Source organism: Carassius gibelio, chromosome A17, assembly GCF_023724105.1.
Source record: "Carassius gibelio isolate Cgi1373 ecotype wild population from Czech Republic chromosome A17, carGib1.2-hapl.c, whole genome shotgun sequence".
NCBI lineage: Eukaryota > Metazoa > Chordata > Actinopteri > Cypriniformes > Cyprinidae > Carassius > Carassius gibelio.
This window is the reverse complement of record NC_068387.1, coordinates 23572860-23594196: the sequence shown is the minus strand read 5'-3', so window position 1 is coordinate 23594196 and position 21337 is coordinate 23572860. Positions and strand designations below refer to the sequence as shown.

General features: G+C 37.2%; 1 protein-coding gene across 2 annotated transcripts in view; it reads left to right on the top strand.

Moving 5' to 3' along the window:
- The window catches only part of LOC128031781 (neuronal PAS domain-containing protein 3-like), a 267459-nt gene that overhangs the window by 238486 nt on the left and 7636 nt on the right, over positions 1–21337 (top strand). For both annotated transcript variants that reach the window (XM_052620192.1, XM_052620193.1), the window contains exons 7-11: positions 10512–10630; positions 13683–13876; positions 15349–15455; positions 20408–20555; positions 20912–21027. In XM_052620192.1, coding sequence (XP_052476152.1) covers positions 10512–10630; positions 13683–13876; positions 15349–15455; positions 20408–20555; positions 20912–21027 — 684 coding nt within the window. The remainder of the gene's footprint in view (positions 1–10511; positions 10631–13682; positions 13877–15348; positions 15456–20407; positions 20556–20911; positions 21028–21337) is intronic.

The following is a 21337-nucleotide window of genomic DNA, read 5'->3' as shown; positions in this document are numbered from 1 at the left end:
CCGTGGCCACGCTATGTTGTGATTTGAAAAGCAGCGTCCGCGTGGAGAATTAACACACTTCCAGTGGTTCGCTGTGGCAGACAGAGAGTGTGAGTTTGTGTAGTTTTGTTGTTCTCTGGTGTTGACTGCACTCCCGGGGTGTGTGAGCGGATTTCTTCCAAAACACAGGGACCGATCCGACCCTAAGACAGATAAAAACTGCACAGCCTGTCACCAGTTCACCCTCATTACCATAGTAATAATAGATGAGTGCAGTATCCCAGCATTTCCCAGCAGAGACCCGGTGGATGAAGCTGTAGCAGAGGGCAGAGGTTATCTGACCACTTATTGTGTTCTGCAATGAGAAGATCCAAACACAGAATCATCTTCAGGTGGTAAAATCACAGTCCACAATGCACTTCAAATGAGGACCAAACTTCATAGCGTTGAATTGATGACACATGTAAGTCAGTGCACACCAATGAATGCACAGAATGGCTATTTTAAACGCACCCACTTTTAGACTTTAAATAATGAGATATGTCTGCATTTGATATTCATTTTTAATCTTACTTTCTTATTTTTGTCCTGTGCAAGCTAGACCTTGTGGCAAGTTGCTGGTTGTTTGGTGTTAGTAATACTGTCTGTAAACACAGAATTAATCTTCCCTCCAGCTGTCGTCATAAAATCATAATGTCGCCGGACTCTGTGAAAACTGCTGCGTACACACTTTTCACGTCGGTAGCTTATGTTTCGGTATTTATGTGTCACACACAAAGGCTCAAGGTTTAGGTTTGTGTCTTTGGCATGGCTGCTGCTGGCAGATCTCGTAATATAATATACTGTATGTATATATGTTGCTTACAAAATTTACACACAACAACATATATATTATTTTACTAATATTTTTTATAGCATATTGCATAGCATTGCACAATAAGCACAATCATGATGTGACAGGACAGTCCACCCCAAAATTTTAATTATGTCATAATTTACTCACCTTTATGTTGTTCAAAACCTGTATGCCTGAACTGTCCCTTAAAGAGTTCTTCGATCATTTCAGTGTGATCTTCACACTTTGTTTGGCACATTTCAAATTTATTTACAAGTTAATGTATTTTTTAATTATCTTACCACAGTGATGCAACTTCACAAAGAGGCTGGTTTGTTAAAAATATAACAGATCTAACAGAAAAACTGCAGTCTCTGTTATATATATATATATATATGAGGGCGGGATAAATAAATAAACTAAATAATGACCCCATTTGAAGGTGTTTTAAAATCACTGCACTTTTCGGTTAATAAAATTATCCTTAAGTTCCCTCATCTTTTGTGGTGGTGAAAATTTACACAATCCATTACCACAGGTAAACACGACCCTACATCCATTTTAGATTTGCTCTTTAAAATCATTGACTACACCTACATGTGTACGTTCATTTGAGGGGAAAAGAGTGCTTCAATTACAGCACTTTGAAATTCATTTACAAGCCCAAATTTGATTATTGCCTGACTTTTTTCGGATGAAGGAATAATTAAAACAGTGTTAACAGCAGCTAATTGATATCTTGTGTTTATGGTTATCACTGCGGTGTCATGTTGTCATTGAGTGAGAAATGCACAACTTCATCAAGGCTGCAATTAAACCTCTGCGTGCTTGACACACCGGGCCCGTCCTGACGAGATATTTCCTACCTTTACAGAAAAGTTGTTCTGTTGCGTTTTGCATTAGCCTAGTCTTGTATTGTATATTTTAGCATCTTCTTTAAGTCTTTATTTTGACAGTGTGGTGTGTAAGTCAGTAGGGATTCTGCTGATTTATATCACTGTATATCCAGATATATTAGCTATTTCATGGTTTCAGATGTGACTCAGTTATATTTATATTTTTAAACTGTTGTAAGTTGCTTTAACTCAAATTGTTATAAATGCTTTTTTGCATTGTTTCTAAGTTTACATCAAATCAAGTTCATCTAGTACCATGAAGGTAATGTAAATAAATACAAATAAAAAATTAAATCAGATTAAGTACTTTTAATATGTAATGTATTTAATCCTTTTTTTTAAACAATGTGAAAATATTATTTTAAAAAAATAGTATAAATAAAACATTAATTTACATAAATCAAGATATATATATATATATATATATATATATATATATATATATATATATATATATATATATATTGATAGTCTGAATGCACTGTAAGTCGCTTTGGATAAAAAAATCTGCTAAATGCATACATTTTATTATATATAATATATATAGTTTAATGCCATATTTTTTATTTAGAACTTATATATATATATATATATATATATATATATATATATATATATATATATACACACACACACACACACATACACATACACACACATTATTGGGCTGCATTAAAAATACATTTAAAAGATATATAGATTTTGATATATACTGTCAAGAAAATGTTAAATATATGATATTTTGGTTATATCTCACATAAAGTCAAAAGGTCAGGTCTTGTGTTTTGCTGTTGCTTTGCCTCTTTAGCAGACATATATTGTTGCATTGTGTGAATGGATGTCAGCTACATATTATAGTGAATAGCAAAAAGGGGTTGCTATGGAAATAAGGACATTACACACATATCTACGCCACAGAGGCTATAGAGGTAAATCCTGAAAGTCTGCTGAGGATACAACTCCTGAAAGCTATTTACAGACCATATGGGCCACCACCCAAGCATTTGTTTATGTGTGTATGTATTAGCATCTCTTCTCTTCTCTGAAAATAGCTTATATTCTCAGTCTTTCAAGCTACATACATAAATGTTTAATGCTGTTTGTGAGTAAATCTGTTATTGATGTATAGCAGGGAAAAAAAAGAGGTTTGAGGAATACGACTCTCGGATGATTTCAGAGGAGAGCACAACTGTGTCGAATCGATAGAACTTGAAATTTGAGGCAGTGGTCCTTCAAACAACAAACCTTTTATAGCTTCAGTTTGAACTGGCCTCAGATCAGTGTCAGATTTATAATTGAAAAATTATGTTTTGTTCCATTGAAGCACGTCACACAAACACAAATGCACAACACATAACATAAAGCAACTACGGACTCATTTTATGTGTCCTACTCGAATCACTAAACCTACTGTAAGTACTTGTGAACGGACTTGAAGAAACCACTGCATAGCAATGTGCTAAAAACACTCAGAATACCATATCAGTGTGCTAAAAAAAAACATGGCAAGCATCGATGTGTATAGGTAGATTTCCTATTAGCGGCTGTATTTTGTGCAGGTATTTGTAAGCCGTCCGCCATATTGGAATAGTCAAAGCTGGTCCATGAACACTCTTGAGCAAGCTGGTGTGTTGGGCGATAAGGATGGTAATATTCACTGATTCGCATCAGTGCATCTGCATACAAGTAACTGATGCGATCCATCGATTTAAAAAAAATGTGCATTGGATATAATTCATTTGTATCACGCTACATCATTTCTTACATATTTGTATCTATAAAAACTATTTATTTATATATAATTATTAGTAGATGCACTAAACTTTTATAATTTAGAACGTGACTAATAATTTGTTACCAAGATTTTATATGTAAATTGATTTCTCCTCTCTAAACTGCTTCTCAAGCATGTTCTCTCATCACCACTGCTGCTACGTGAAGATGACATTGCACAACACTACAGAGACCGATGCGTGTCCCAAGAGTCACATAGAATATAGAATAACATTGCAGCGGTAGAGCTGCATCTTCCAATAAATAATCACAATGAACCAAAGAAATACAAGCAAACTGTCTGTACCATATTGAATTGCATAGCATCATATTTCTTTCCATTGCATCATATTGCATTGAATCCTATTGTATTGAATCGAATCGAAATCGGATATTGAAAATCATATCTTGTCGCATAAAATCATATCGCATCGCATCAGTAGCTGTTTCATATGTATCTTTAATGTATCATATAATTGGCTATGTATTTAGATGCATATCACATCGGCCTCAGTTATGGAGATGCACATCCCTAATGTATCTGCAACCCTATACCCATGTATGTATGAATATCTATATCTGACTTCAGCAGATGCTTTTTCTAAACTAACGCAATACACCAAGAGGAATCTGTTAGCTAACAAAGCATTTAAAAGGTACTTTATTCTAAAATCCTGTATAATACACAATAAAAACACAAACCGACACATTCTTTCTGGTAAAAGTTTATCCAGTTTTTTACAACCAGATGCTGCACAATGGTGCTGCATTTTGAAATTGATTGATTGGTTGATTTTTATGATGAGTGACAACATATAAACCGTTCCAAGATGGCGGAGCAGTCGAATGTCGATCTACCTTTAAATATCCATGATAGACCATGGTACCTACATAGACACCACAAACAAAAGCCTAGAACTGTGGAAGTAGGTTTCTCTTCAGCTTTTAAAAAATCTGATTTTTTTAATTTGTTCTTAAACTCTTTTTTACTTTTGAGTATCTTAGCAAAAGCGCCTGATCTATTTGGGTGTGACTCTCATCGAGTCGGTCAGGTGACGTGTAGCTGTCAGACTGCCTGCTCTCTCCTGACTCCTGTGTACTTGCTTTCTTAGTGTGTAGGGCACAGGGGTCAGGCTGATGCGCTTCACAGAGCCATAGGCCACTGACACCTGCACCTTTAGCTGCTAATGGGTGCCGGGACATCTGGCAGGAGCTTCATTTCCTTCTGCTTAAACAGACCACTTCTCTTGGTGTCATTCTAATGGCAGTTCTGCCACATCTCCTCAATCTGTTTGTTTGTTTACTAGAGGAAATGTTGCTCCATGACCAGTCCATTCATCTGTATTCTGGTGATTTCCCCCATGCATTTTTTGCGATGTTCCTGTGACCTCACCGATCTTCTCCCAAACTCCTTCCATATGTGCCTGCTGGAAAGGACCGTGTTCATTGTTGAGACGATCTTTCACTCCATGACCTTTCCACTTGTCTTCCTGGGGTCCAGACGCGCTGGTCTTCACTTGTGCTCTCCTCTACAGCTTGTTTCTTGTTTTTCTCTGTCAGGGGTTTGGATCAAACAGAGAGTCTCTGAAATGCATTGATATTCTATACATTTTATTTCAAGGTTATTAAGGCATTTTATTTCCAGATAAAATAAGCAAATAAAAGTATTTGTGTGTGTGTGTGTGTACATATATAATATTGTGTAACAATGTATATTGTTTATTTTAAAATATATGCATACAGTTTAATTTTATGTTAATGCTTAAGTTAGGTTATTTCATAGGCAGATTTATGTTTCTTTTTGTTAATTTTTAGTTTTAGTGATTATAATTTAGGAATGATTTGAGGATTCCTTAGTTTAAATGTAATACAAGGTTGGTTAAGATTGGTAAACAACCAATGTGAACATAACTTAGTTTATTTTTGTTGTTTATTGTTCTATTTGTTACTTTTTCTTCTGTTTTTTTTTTTGTTTTGTTTTGATTGATTGATTTATATCCATTTGCTTTTTTATTGAAATAAAAACATTATTTTCATAGTTTTCATTTTAGTTTTAGGGCACAATAATAATCCTGTTTCAAATTAGCATTTATCTGCAAAATGTTTATTCATAGTGCTTACTAAATCTCATACTTCGTGATCTGAACATGTTTAACTTACTTGTTTAACATAACTAGTCCAGCACTGTTTATGCTGCGGACTTATTGAATAATCAAACTTAAAATTTTCATCCAACAAAACAAATCTCATAGACCTGCACTGAATGAAGGATCCAAGCAATATCTGGAGACCAGAATATCATGAAGTCTTGCTCTTTTTACCACCTGGGCCTTCAAACAAGCATCACTCAAAAATCTAGTTTTAATCTGCAATTGTCCATATCAAGCCATGTAAAACCTCACACACAGAACTGCTTAGCACAGCTTGAGAAGAGGCTGAGAAGAGGTGCTTTTCATGATCCGCTGATCCACATCTGGAGCCTCTGGATTTTAATCTGCCTCTAAAGAGAAATTGCAATTGCAATATACAGCTGTAGCATCCCAACATGCATCTGATTCCTTATAAAGCAATCAGAAAACAGACAAGGCAATGCGAGAGCTCACAAACCTTCACACCTGACTTACTCTAGGGTCTCACAGTATATTTAAAGTTTATTTACGGACAAAAAAAGAGAAGAAACAAGCTCTTATTCAGTGAATTCTGGCTCCGTCTCTGGCATGGATTATTCAAAAGACAAATAGTACAATGTAAAGTTTTACTGCGCCTCATTTATCATGAGGGCAGTTCTGTGTCCGTATGCTTCCTTATGCATTTCCTTTTCCTGTTGTAGAGCACATATGGCCTCTTTTTCATTCTGAGCGTATAATTTTATAATTTATACATTATTTTCGAAAGATTTTTCCTAAATTTTGGATTTAAAATCCAGCGTGGTCTGGATTCTTCAGGCTGTTTTTTCCCCAAACATATTTTAGTGTTTTCTGCAGAGATTTGCTGTGTTTACTTTAGCTTAAGTGTCATTTGTTTCGCAGTTCAGTGTGGTGACATCTCAAACTCGCGTCCGAGCTCTTCTTGCAGGGGAATCCTTTTTCATTATTCCGGGATTAAATATTGATCACAGATTTAAGTATCTGTAACAAAAGCTTGTGTATAATGCATTGTGAGTGCAGTCTCAAAGCAATGCATCACAGAAAGTCGAAATTATTTATAAACGATTTGAAAAATCACTTTGCACTTAAACTTCTGCTAGATGAACATTAGGACCTTAGGTTTGTTTTAATTAAAGGGAAAATTCACCCAAAAATTAAAGTTTCTTAATTATTTTATCACCTTCAGTCCATACGAAATGAATAGGCCTTTCTTTCTACAGCCGAAGAGAAATGAAGGCTTTGGAGGAAAACTTTCCAGGTTTTTTCTCCATCTAATCCAAGTGAATGGTGCGCACCTTAGGCCATTTCCAACACTTCAAAATCCATATTTAAGCTGCTTCAAAGTGAACCACACAACCCCAGCCAGCAAATAAGTGACTTCTCTACCACAACGATCAGTCATTTTCAGAATTTTTTTTTTTAATTATACTTCTTAACAACAAATGCTTGCCTTGGTCCAGCTCATGTCTCATGTGAAATATGCATATTGGAAAGGTCACGCTTTGACATGTGTGAAGAACTGCACTGTCCAAATTCTGAATGGGTGTTAAAGTTTTTGTGTCTAGTTTATTTTTAAACCTTAATTTATCTTCAGCTGAAGAAAGACCTATACATCTTGGACAGCCTGCGAGTAAATAATCAGAACATTTTCATTTTTGCCTCAACTATTCCTTTAAACTTTGACATTAGCCATCGATATTGTATGGAAGTCAATGGCTCCCGTCAACAGTTTGGTTTCCAGCATTCCGATTTTTTGTTCAGCGGAAGAAAGAAAGTCATACAGGTTTGGAACAAGTTTAGGGTGAGGAAATGTTTTTGGGTGAACTGTCCCTTTAATGAATTACATGATATACTAACTATGCAACAAGCTTACATGATACACAACAAGCTTTCCTACAGGCCTAGAAGTCATACGCTGTGCAAAGATTTCATAAGAAAATTAATCCCAAGGCCTTCCAGGCCATAAATTCCCCTCCGCTCCTCATAAATAATATTTTCCTTTTAAAAAGTCATGTCTGATATTGTCAGTTTTATACAAGAGATGGATTTATTTTCATACTCCATAAAACTGCTTTCTTCCACAAAGAGGATGTCTGAGGAATTTTCTTGATTTGAATGGTTTTCTGTGTTATTGTCTCACTTGGATTGCAAGGGAGTTCATAAACACAACACATAAACAAAAGATGAAGCGTGCAGAGTGTTGTGCTGCTGCTGCTGGAATACAGGTGCATTGTGGGGTTGTAGGTTTAAGTCGAACACATAAGACTCTCTGGACACACGCAGCAGATTCCCTTAATCTCATGGATTGGCTGATATCGATGATTTAGCAGATCTGCTTGCCGCAGGGCTTTCTGCTGGACTGCAGACATGGAAGTGCTGGAAGCTCATATGTTTACAAAACTAAAGCTTTTTTGACATGAATAAATACAGCACATCTTCTTTGCACACGTTGCATTCGCAGACTTTTTAATAAGTGACATACAGTAAATGCATTTACGTTTAACACTGCTAGACAATGTTTTAGACACTATGCTGCTGCCGAGAATCATGTTTTACAGAAACAGTATTGTCAAAATTTGTATTTGATACTCTCATTTATGGGAAGATTTGTTTCCTTGTTTATAGATATTACATCAACATTAAATACCAATTTTTCTTTTAATTCAAAATGGAAATCTCAGTTAAAAGAAATAAGAATGATGTGATAGGATCTGAGGATCTTAAACTCTTAGAGCTGCAGTTTGTGCATATATATATAGTGCAGATTTTTATGTTAGATGATGAGAAAAATGCGTTTTACACTGCCACACAAAGTATCAGACACTATGCCACTGGGAATAATGTTTCACAGAAATAGTAGTGTCAAAATTTGTATTTGATGCTGAAGATTGAATTTTTTTTGGATCATTTTCTTACATAAAACCACATTATAACAACATTCAAGATATGAAAACAACATTCAATTTTTTTTTTTCTACCTTAAAATATGTCTATCAGATGTTTAGAATTCATTGGTTCTAATGGTTAAATGTTTCATGACAAATATTCATCTTTTCCATGGGAATGTGATTTCAGTTGTAAAGTTGATATGCTTACTGCTGTGATCTACTACCCTTCTTACTTTTACACGTTTGACTGTATTCTTGGATTTCTGTCTTATTGTTCTTGTTTATTCATCTCCAGAAAAAGCAAAGTTGGCAGGATTCCCTTTCTCTGTTATTGTTCAGTGGCACGAGGGAAATCCTGAAATTCAACTTATTGTTCAGGCAGGAGTGCGAGTGTGTGTCGCAAAGGTTTTACTGTATAATTCATTCTTGTCATTAACACAAAGCAAGGTCGCGGAGGGCACGTAGCAAATGACCTCTCTCCATCCGAGCACCGCACGTGTCAAAAAAGGACATAATTTCTCATTCTTAATGAAAACGGCGAGTTGCAACGGCTTCTGATCTTGTGTTTTAGTCAAATAGAACTCTACGCTTGACTGACAGCTCTGATCTAAAGCATTTACGTGCAAGTTTTGATCTCTCTGCCTTTGATTAAAACTAATGAGCTCATTTAATTCAAAATGGGCATCTCTGATAAGAGAAATAAGGTTGATGTGATTGGATTAGAGAGGCGAATTAAACTCTTAATGCTGAAGTTTGTGCTTATATAGTGTATTAAAAAGCTGTTGGCATATTCTTGTGTGTTAGATGATGAGAAAAATTTCATAGTAATTCATATTTAATCAGAAGAAATGAAATGACTAAATATAACATGGCTCTGCCTTTTCCCCAGAGTGATAAAGGACTAGTTAGATTTTAAATGACATTTAATTCATGTTCTCAGAAAGAAAGAGGGAGGAGAAAAAGGGCAAGAGAAAGAGCGAGCGAGAGAGAGAGAGAGAGAGAAATGGGAAAATACAGCAATCCAAACCCACAACTATATGACAGTGTCTATTCAACTATACTTTTATGTCCCAGGGGTTGATTTTATAAAAAAAAAAAAATAAAAATTCTACTTATGTAATGTTCGCTTAATTTTAACTAGATTTGTGTGTGTGTGTGTGTGTGAGTGTGTGTGTGTGTGTGTGTGTGTGTGCCTTCATTTATTTTGTCAGTTTTCAAATATATATATATATATAGATTTTACTCATGTCCAAGACCCAGACTTTCAATCTTAAACTATGAAAATGTCATCATATTAATAAAATGTACTACTTTGAATGTAGTGAAATAAATAAACACAATTTAAATATTTATTGTGTAAACATTTTAAGAAAATTATTATTTTAACACAAATTTTGACTATGATTATGGCATAATTTCCAGCAAAACCAACAATTTGGTCCCTAATAAGGATACGCTACATTGGTACACTCAGTGTTTAGATCGACAGACGTTTCAAACTGTCCTGTTCATATGCTAAAACCTCATATGCTAAAACCTTTTTTTCGTCTGGTAAGTGATGTATTATAGTATGGGAAATACATTATTTTGTTGGCTTTCATGGAAAATTAAAATAAATTGTAATTAGATTTGAATGTTTTCTGAAACAAAAGTGAGTTGTTTTTTTCTAAACCAAGTTTGTTAAATTACGCTCTGCTTAATTTTCCCATTTCCTATGGAGGTAAATACATCTAACATCAGCCTGGTGAGGTTTATTCATTTGCCAATGCACTGCTTCATAATATTAGTAAATACAATTAAAACATTGTCAAAGTTTGATTAGCACTTTCTCCTTATCAGGATGTGCGGTTTCATTAACTGTCCAACTACCAAGAGATGATAGCAATGAGAAGATATTACACACCGTACTCACTAAAGCAGTCTGGTATCGTGCTGTCTCTGTGAGTTGTGTATTGTTTTAGTGTTGTAATAGGAACTTTGTTTGTTTCTGCAGTGGAGTCGAACAGCCCTAGTCTTCTGTCGCCGGATAACATTCTAGAACGCTCCTTCTTCGTCCGTATGAAGTCCACGCTCACCAAAAGAGGCGTCCACATCAAGTCCTCCGGATACAAGGTAAAGCTGAACAGGATGATTAAGAAATGAAAACTCACTTCAGTCTTGTGTCATATTGTGTGTGATAGTTAATGACAAAACTGCAAGGCCAACAAATTGGCCATTTTTCGACACTTTGAGATAATTAATATCAAGCAATAATGGCACACCTAACTGATTAATAGAAGTGTTCACTTGTATCATTGCTAAAATCTACTTCTTGACAAAGTTCTTTTTAATTCTGCACATTGTTTTAAAAAGTTTTGTGTGACTTAAGTAAGTTTAAAAAAAAAATAATACAAAATTTTGGTAAACTGAAATTATATTTGTATTTTTGTCTTTTGTAAAGAAATTCATGCACTACCGTTTACATTTTTGGGGTCAGTAAGATTTAATTTAATATCTTATTTCAAAAAAGATGCATTTTACTGAATAAAAGTGACAATAAAGAAAACAGAACATTTGTATATCTAATAAATGTAGTTCTTTTGAATTTTCTATTCATAAAAACAAAATGCATCACAAATTCCACAGAAATATTAAGTAGCATAACTGTTTTTCAACATTGATAATGATAAAAAATGATTCTTGAGCAGCAAATCAGAATATTAAAATGATTTCTGAAGGCTTGTGTGACACTGATGACTGGAGTAATGATGCTGAAAATTCAACGTTGCAACAAAGAAATAAATTACATTTTAAAACAAATTCAAATAGAAATCAGTTATTTTAAATTGTAATAATATTTCACAAACTTACTGTTTTTACTATATTTTAAATTAGTTAAATGCTGCTTTGGTGAGCATAAGTGACTTGATATTTCAAAAACGTTACAAACCCCAAACTCTAAACAGTAATGGATTCTGGCATAATTTATATCTGTGTACTATGCACTTGTTCCACTTTGTTCTGGAAAATTCCACTGATACAGCGGATCACCAAATGCTGTACATTTTAGTATAAATCGGATTGTAAACAGAGAAGTGGATGATTGTTTGGATGTGTCTTTGAGTGAACGACAGAGATCCAAACCCCGCTGCTGCATCCATCTGGACGTAGATTTGATGCAAATAACCGCGAAGTCGGGGAGCGCACTAACCCAAAGCATAAATATTCACACATGCACATTCGCATATATTACCGGCCAGACAAGGACACTTCTTATTGCATTTACTCCAAATTAAGTCAATATTTGTGTTGTTACTTAATACAAAAGTCTGAATTTTGTATAGGATGCGCCGGCATTAGGTGATAGGTGCGAGGCGGAGGGAAGCGAAGCGCGGCACACATCATGGCTGATATTTAAATCTCCTCTTCACTCTGGAGGTCAAATCAAAGTGAATTCTTCTCCAGCTTAAACCAGTCTTTTCTTTTTCTTGCCAAGGCGTCTCGGCCCCAGCTCAGTTAATGCACTCATGTAAAAGCTCTCTATCATTACTTGTGCCATATCGCATTTCAAAAGCACTCCAGAGAATCACTTGGAACAGATGAATCTTATTTCTTATGTATACCTATTCTATATTCACTGACGCGGTGACGGGTGGAGAGAGAGAGAGAGAGAGAGAGAGAGCATTGTGTGCTGAACCATGAATTGCAAAAATTGATCCCTTTGTTATGTTGGCTTGTATTAAATTGAGATATGCTATGCTGCTGCGGCCGCGGTGAACCCTAGCCATGTCAGTTTGCATTTAGCAGCCTGAGCATATTTAATGTTTTGCCAGAGCTTATGATGTTCTTGCCAAGAGCACTCCTGCAGCAATTCACCGGCAAGTCTCTCTTTGTGGCAGTTACATCAAAAGTTGTATTTTCCAACTGACTTTTTGATGCCCCTCGCTTTGGGCTTCAGTACAATCATTTCCATTTTGTGTGCTTTTAATGCAGCTCAGTGTTTATTCATTGAAAGACCCAGTGTTATATGTATGTAGAGATGGATGTGTGTTCTGGAGGCGGCGTGTGTTTTGTGTGGGCTTCCGCTCTCTGGTGTGCTGCTCTGTTTATGAGAATGTGTGTATGGGTTTGATATCGGCCGTAATTGGACATCACCTTCTGATCGCGGTGTGCTGTGATGTCTTACTGAAGCTTGGAAACAGCTGTATCAAGTGCATTCATGACTGCCCGGCTCATGCATGCTCGCATCGCAGTAACTATGGGCTGCCGTAATGAGGGGAAAGGTTAGGACGATTCTTAAAAAGGTTAGGACAAAGGCTAGCATAGTGGCACCGCATGCTACAGCGGTTGAGTGCACGCACTGAGATGGGAGAGGTGCATATCAACTCGTCTAAGTTGAGGGAAGAACATAGTGCAATATGGAAAAACGGTGGCATTTTCCTTTAATTTTGTATTCTGTGAAAGTTCAAACCAACTCTCAACTCCAGGAGAGTCACTCTTTTTTAGCGACTGTGGCAGTCTGTCTTTCCTGGGGGTTGCATTTGCTTGTCCCTCAGTGGAAACGTGCAAAGCATCAAAGAGCCCCATCGGCCTGAGCACTCGGTGACTTCGGGGCCCGGACTGTCTATATGAATGTTGCTAATAGCATCTCACCAATCTCTGTGGTGAACCGATGAAAGGATAGTGTCAGAAGTTTAAAACACTACAAAAACTATCCCCTCCAGGTTTCCCTGGGTGATTAAAATGGATGGATCCAAAAAAGAACATCGTTGCCGATCTAGTCAATGCATCCTCTGGGCAAAACGGGCTACAAAAGACTTTAAAGCATTACAAACTTTAAAGCTGGCGGAAAAATAATTAGTTCCTCTGCCTTTGTTATCTTTTGATTATTTTGATTATTTCAGAGAGAAATGGTGCTTTTTGTGTTTTTAATAGTATAGAACATGTACATAACGGGTACAAGAATCTGAGAATCTGGGTTTGGATCTTGGTCAAGTGTACACTACAGCACAAAGTACATACTGGATTATAAAAGAGTTCACTCGACTTCTTATTTGACTTAATCTGGTTTATTTTCTGTTTTACTGAAACTGTGGCTGGATACTTTACTAAACGGTGTGCATGTAATTCAGGAGACAATTGCATCTGATCGGTTTTTAATTTTCCGCTTTGTGTGCTCTTCAAGGTTATCCACATTACCGGCAGGCTGCGGATAAGAATGGCATTAACACACAGTCGTTCGGTACCCAATCAAATCATGGGCATGGTTGTGATGGCACACGCACTTCCTCCGCCAACCATCAATGAGGTTCGGATCGACTGCCAGATGTTTGTTACACGGGTCAACATGGATCTCAACATCGTCTACTGTGAAAACCGGTAACACTCTTTATATAATATATTCAGTGCCATTTTAAGCGGCCTTTGTTATGTCTTGTTGACTTTAAACATTAATAAAGATGAGAAATTATTTATGCTTTATGTAAATCTCTAAATGGGCAACAATTTCACTATGTTTGCACAATCTTATTTTGCAGAGCTAATGTTCACTATTTAGTATAAGCCTAGTATTGTGTGCAGTTTGATTTAAGAGATTTTGTATCCGCCCTAAAAAATGATAAGCGTTGAAAAGGATTTACATTTTTATTTTAATTTAAAAAAGTTAAAATACAACATTATTGTAGAAGTGAAGGACCAGGAGGCGAAAATGTGTTTTGCAAAAGTGGATAATCAGCCACACAGTAATGTTCATGTGCAGTTCATTATAGAGCTGATAGTGATGAGGTCTGCTTAAACGCAATCCCAGAATGACCTTGTTTCAACATCTATCACGTGTTTGAAAAGCCGGCCAAGAAAAAAAAACAACCTTTTTTGTACTTACAAAACATCTGTGGTTCCACTGCTGCCCCATAAAATGAGAACATCTTAATTTGGCCTGGCTTGAAAGGAAATATCATATTAGTTTTATTAGTTTTATTTATATCTCTGGGATTGAAGTCATCCCAGTGTCTGCTAAAATTTTTACCACTCCCCTGCACTTAACATATTTATGAGAGAATGGAATCGGGCCAAGTCTGTAGCGGAGTTATCATCACAGCAAAAGCCAGCTTTTAAAAATGAAGGTGGATAGAGATCGGTTGGCCATTTTTTACTGGCCATGTTCTCTGATCCGTGTAGAGAAGGACTGCACTGAGGTTAGAGTCGGATAATGTCTGGAAATGCACTGCTAATAGTATTTGCCCAACTTAAAGACATTTGGTATGGTTTTAACCACCTGTTTTTTATCAAATTCTCAATACTTCTGTGAGAATTGCTTTTAGATTCAGTTGGTAGAGCTACAGAAGTTCAGAAAATATTACGTCTATAACGAAAACAGGCGGACAGCTTGCAGTCACAGATGGAATCCTTTTTAATGAATAAAATCTGGCATAATATATATATAGCTTACGGAAGGGCTGGGAAATCAGAATCTCTTTATCAGTGACGTTGACTAGAAACCAATCAGGTCTTTGCCCTATTTTAATGTCAGATAATAACCCACAGTAGGATCTGATTGGTTTCTTTTTGGTGGGCTGCTAAGCTTTAGTTATTGATGTTTTTAACAAAGATTTTTGTTAGAAAAAAATAATAATAATTGGAATATGTTTTACAAGTCTTTTCTACTTCAAACTTTCATGTGTAATTCAATGTGTTATTTCTTTGTAATTATTTGTCAAATTTACCAGCAATTTGTGTGAAAATGTTTCAATGTAAATCCTACATTTAGATTTATTTTGGCTGAACTACAAAAATAGAGCAAAAAGAAAAAAGAGTGTAAATTTAGATTTTTATGTTGAAATAATTATTTCTAGAATCAGTGACTACATGGACCTGACACCTGTCGACATCGTAGGGAAGAGATGCTATCACTTCATCCACGCAGAGGACGTGGAAGGCATTCGGCAAAGCCATTTAGACCGTGAGTATCTGCTCCGAAATCCATCCAATCAATCTGTGCAGCCTCCCAACAGTGCCAAAAACTAGAGGATGGTTGTTAAAGAGCAAGATTCAGTGTCCTTACATGCTTTAGCGGGACTCATTGATCATTGGTCAGTGACATCCTGAGAGCACACTGTGTTACGTGCCAAAGCTGGTGTAATGTGCTCGCTGTAGCACTTCAGTGTAATGGGACAGCAGTGTGACAGGCAAGATTATCCATGCTAGCGCTTCTTCTCATAACTGTCCATGAAGAACCACTTCCCTCTGCCAGATGGATAGGCAAGCACACGTCCTCCAAACAAGCCTTGTATCGCTTGCGAGGCACAGAATCTCTTTTCGTTTGACAGTCTTACACATTTCACTCCTCTTTTCAGGTAAAGTTGCTCCTCTCAATGTACAGGCACCACATTTCGAGTGCATTTTTATGTCATGTAGTATTCATCCTGGCCGTTCCACCACTGCATAGCCCTTTGAAGGTTCCTCAACCTTTTGCACGCTCTGCTTTCATCGTGCACGGCAGGAGGGCCACTGGCCGTCTGGAGGAACGTTCATGCTTTTTGAATATCCTAAATCATCTGTTAAGTGTGTTTTGGCAGCACACCTTTCCCGCTCCCCTCCACCACGATGGCAGAAATTCAAAACGTCATTGAGAGCAGAGTAGCGTTTCATACAGTAGATGTGTGTGCTGCTCTACAGCAGGCAGGTTGCCATTATTTAAGTAGTGAGGGTTGAGGCACTGGAAGAGGAGGAGGAGGGGGATAAATCCCTCGTTTTATTAGGTGTTTGCAGAGGAGGACGGGTGTCCTTGGGGCTGGCGAGGGAATTTGGAGCTGTCTGATTAGATATTGGGAGTTCAACTGAATTAGAGCGCAATTACCACTGTATTGCACTGTCCCTTTGCCTTAAAAAGCCACCAGATTGGGTCCATTAGACCTTGATTTGAAACCCGGCGGAGGCATAGGAGAGAGGACCGAAGCCCTGGATTGCACTGATAGTGGAGAGAGAGAAAGAGATGGTGTGAAAGGAGAGAGGGGGATAGACACAAAGAGAGAACTGCACATTTCTAACCATCCATTACGCATTAGCGTGGCGGCAATCAACATAAATCTAGCCGCACTGCAAATGGGTGGCCATGTCATTACTATAGAGAGTGGATAGGGTTTCTGTTCCTGCATTTTACTTTGTACGTTCATAGTCTGATAAAATGTGGTTAGCTGGTTTAAACAGTCTTTGGAAATGTTGCTGCTAAAGCTGTAATAATAATTCAAAGAAGTTGAACTACAGTTAAGCAATGCTTTTTAAAAACGGTTTAAGCTGCAATGAGAGATACTAAAAGAAAGTATCTAATGACAGTGAATCTATTTATGAGGCCATGCACATGCAGAATCATACACTGATTATACCGAATAGCCCACCAACATTTTTAAGGTAATGTAAATGCATAAAGATTTCTAAAACTAATTTCACATTTAATGTAAACTATGGTACTTTGGTTAAAGTAATCCTTGCAAAGCTAAATGCATTATAATGCATTATAAAGCCAGATCTTCAGGTGTCTGTACGTGTGACTAAGGAACAATCACACCGATCTCCCACTGATATCAGATCACACAGGGCCATCAGATTGGTTAGAGCCTGGGACAAGAGGGATGATGTCAGTTTGGTCAAATCTCTCTGCTGCAGATGCAGTGATGTGTGCATGCAGAAGACGTGCATGTAGTGAGTGCATGTAGGGTTCTTTATGAGTTGCGATGAGTGAAATATTACAGATGTGTGCTGCAGAGTTCATAGGCCACTGCTCGAGCGTTCAGGGGCCTGATAAAGCATTTAAAGCTGATCTGTTTAATTTGAGCACCTTGACCCAGGGTTGCTTCAAGAGTTGTTTATGGCACTTTACAATATGGGTAGTTCAGAGTCAGACTAGATTCTGGTCTTTAAAGTTGAAAAATGCTGATAGACAGAATAAGTGTTAATTGATCATAATGTTAATTTAGTTTATATTGCTGTTGGTGTTTTTTCAATAAAAACATTAAGAGATTGGTTTTTAACTACTGTAAAGTCTCTTGTGGCCTTTTTGTTTAACTACTTTTAGGGCATACAAACAAATTAACTTTACTTCTCGTCTATACAGTATATCTCTCTGTATAAAAAAAACAGCTCTGGTTAACCAAAGGAAAATTAGAAAGCCAACTGTTGGTGCTCATGAAGAGTTTGAGAACAGGTGTTTTATATGGGCAGAAATGCATTGTGACAGCTCTGACCTCACCTGTGTCAGCTTCCGAACAGAACCAACACGGTTTAAATTAATAAAAGACACTGTTACCCGACTATGTATAATACTCACTGCATAAAAGCTCTGTGTGTGTGTGTGTGTGCTTACCAGCTGAGTGAGAGAGAGACAGAGGTGGGAAACGATGGCTCACAGAAGTGTGGAGAAACCCCAAGAGACTGAAGCTCTGTGCCTGAAGGCAGACTACAAGAGCCGGTCTCTGAAGAGTAGTTCAAACTGACTTTAATGAAAAACTCCCTTCACTCCTTATTGTGCTTGAAGATAGACTCCACAGCTGTGGAAAAATACACCTGCTCTAACAGCCATCATGTACCGTTGACAGTGTTTCTTCAGGTTTCTTCCTTAATGGATTCATAGTAAATATAAAATAGATGTTTCTGTTAGTCTGTATCCATGGATATGCTGCATTTATGTCAGCAGGGATTCATTTGAATGCATTTTTGTTGTTTTTGATGTCATTTTGATTGGTTTTTAGTTGTTTGCACCAGTTCTAACTAGTTTTACTTCAGCCCCAACAGCTTTTAGATCAGCTAAACAACTTCTCAAGCAGTTTGGATTAGCACATGGCCATAAACAGCCAGCTTTGACCTGCTAGAAACTGGTTTGATCTGGATGTTACAACACAAAGACATCTTTATAACCAGCAGATGATTGCATCCTTGCTTGCAGTTATTCCAAAACACCTTGCAACTGTGATGATGCTTTGAAAACAATGAACGTAGATGTAATTTCACTTCTCAAGGCATCTCTAAATGGCCAACCCGTTTACTTCTCTGCTGGTGAAGTTTCGCCATTAGATCCAAAGAATACAAGTTAAAAACCTCCAATTCACTTGTGCGGCCAAACCCTGCCCATGTGCCGCAGATCTGCATGTCTGCTCTCTCTTTCATAAAAGGCTTGTCTTTACAATAATACCCCAGTGGACTGCAAGGACTTTTCCATAAAGCAATTTCACGGGTGTAAATTACTTACTTTTATATGACAGTGACACCCTCCACCCCTCCTGCTGGAAGTGAGGCCACGCTGGGTAAAGGGTATCTGAAAGGTAGCTGCTATTATGGAAGGGATCCAAGTGATTTAACAGAACTGAAGGACAGAGGCCCTGGCGCAGAGAGAGATAGAATGAGAATGAACATAGTAGAGAGGGAGAGAGACAGAGAGAGTTAGCGACCATCCTGCAGGCTTGCCCGAGGCTCCAGGAGAAAGCAGGCAGATTAAAGAGGCCGTATTCCTTTTAAAGCCTCCAAAAGCAGCCAACGACTCCTGCACCGGAAAATAAAAAGAAGGATACAGAAAGAGAGGGAGAAAAAGGGGTGGCTTCATTACCACTAAATCAATAACTCAAGCAGGCCCTGATTGATTTAATGGCAGCGTAACTGAAAGGGGGTTAAAAAATAAGCCTCACCTGTACAGACGTGGTGCCAGCCGGAGCCGAGGGGGCCAGCATATCAGATGCAATGCAGATGAGATCAGGTTTAAAGGCACAGGGAAAAATGTCCTAGAACTTGTAGAGAGTAATGAGGTTTTAAAGGGACCACTCGGACTCGCATGTTCACAAATAGAGGGGAAGAATCACTCTGTATGTACAAATAGATTTAATATACTGAAGCTGTACAATACTTTGATTCAGTTTCAGTTTAATGTGCATTATTGGCACAACAAATAGCTCTGCATTTTGTATCGCCAAAGCATTTGCAACAATGAAAATGGTGCTGGATATCTATTTATCTGCTTATCACTGTGAGATTTTAAACCATTTCAAACACATATGTTAAAACATTCTATTCTGGTCTTACTTTTTGGAATATTCTCCATAGCAGTTCTTTCTTTTATCTTCAGTTCTATAATTTCAGATGTGAACAATGTTTTTTTTTCTAGCACTTTTGCTTAGATGCAGTCCATGTATATTGAACCGTAGACTCTCAGTAGCATGTAAACTTTGTTGAAGAGAGTGAAGGTGAGTCAAGGGTATGCCCACTGGCCACGGCGAAACAAGTCAGATAAACAACTCTTGGCTTTTTGTCTCAATTTTCTGGAGTTAGAGCTTAAAACACATTTATTGGTACAGAAAGCAGTCGGTGAACTAAAGTCAATTATCGGAGCCTTTGGGACGGCTTCTTAAACAATGCTATTAGTCTGTAATGATTTTAATTACTAGACTTATTCTTATATAAATCATCTTTCGCAATGGACTCTTTTTTACAGAAAAGGCTATTTGTAGCTGTAATTAAACCCAGAATCTGAATTTACTACCATGCTTGGATTCTGACTGTTTCTGTTTTGCAGAACAATGATTAATGCAAATTCACATTATTTGAGATAGCCATTTAGCGCTTAATTTAGCCAAAATTATGGCAACTGCCACAGTGTCTTCACATGAGTAGCCTCAGACAAGGACACGATTACAGCGCCCTTAGCAAATAGTCACAGCACCCTCTGCTGGGGGCCTGTGAGATTAGGAGTCTTCAATTTGGTAATAGAGTATCTCTTTCAATTGAAATTATGGATTTTTATCATTTTTTTTTACATACTGTTATTTGTAATTGTTGTAATTAAACCTGAGTATATTTTACATTGTTCACTTGATCTCCTTTTTTTCTTCCACCTCCTTCCCTTTCTGTTATTCTATCCTCTTTTTATAGTAATGAATAAAGGTCAGTGTGTGACAAAGTATTACCGCTGGATTCAGAAGAATGGAGGTTATATCTGGATCCAGTCCAGTGCCACTATTGCAATCAACGCCAAGAATGGCAATGAAAAAAACATCATCTGGGTCAACTACGTACTCAGGTAAATGAGTCTTTTACTTTGATGAAATTGCCATCTTTATATTTCATTTCTTTCTGTCCAGCACTGTGACAAGATTAACATATCTGAGAGAGTTAATAATAACTGCTTTCTCTTGATGGATGATGAAGGCCAAACACACTGATTTTCTCAAACTGCTTTGGGTCTGAGTTTGGGTTTAGAGGTTATTACAGTGCTCTGTGGTTTGGGCCGCAGTGAATCAATCAGGATGTCTGGAACATTCTAGAGAAGAGCATGAAAGACGTTTCACACGGCTGTGCATGTTTCTCAGCAGCAAAAGTGAATGACTTGTACCTTCTAAACATGTCTTTTTTTGTGGTTTCTTTTTTAATGGGCAGTAATCCAGAGTACAAAGATACACCCATGGATATCGCACAGTTGCCTAACCTGCCAGAGAAAGCATCAGAGTCCTCAGAAACATCTGATTCTGAATCCGACTCCAAGGAGAACTCTGGTAGAGTATCACTCCTCGTTTTATTTCATTGCAATATGCCCCAAAACAGTACAGAATAAGTAGAATGTTGTTGGTTTAATCATTACTATGCCCTTAAGCAGGACACTTAAAGCCATTTCTTTTTGCTCCAACTTTGCTATCCCTGTGCATGGAACCGTTTCTGGTGATATTAGATTTTTTACAAACCAGTAGTATTGTTAAGTCACTAGGGATGTAATGATTCACTCAACTCATGATTAGATTTGATTCACGATTTTGAAAAGGTGTTGTTTTATTAGGTTATTGCTGCATGTTTCTTTGTGAATTTTAA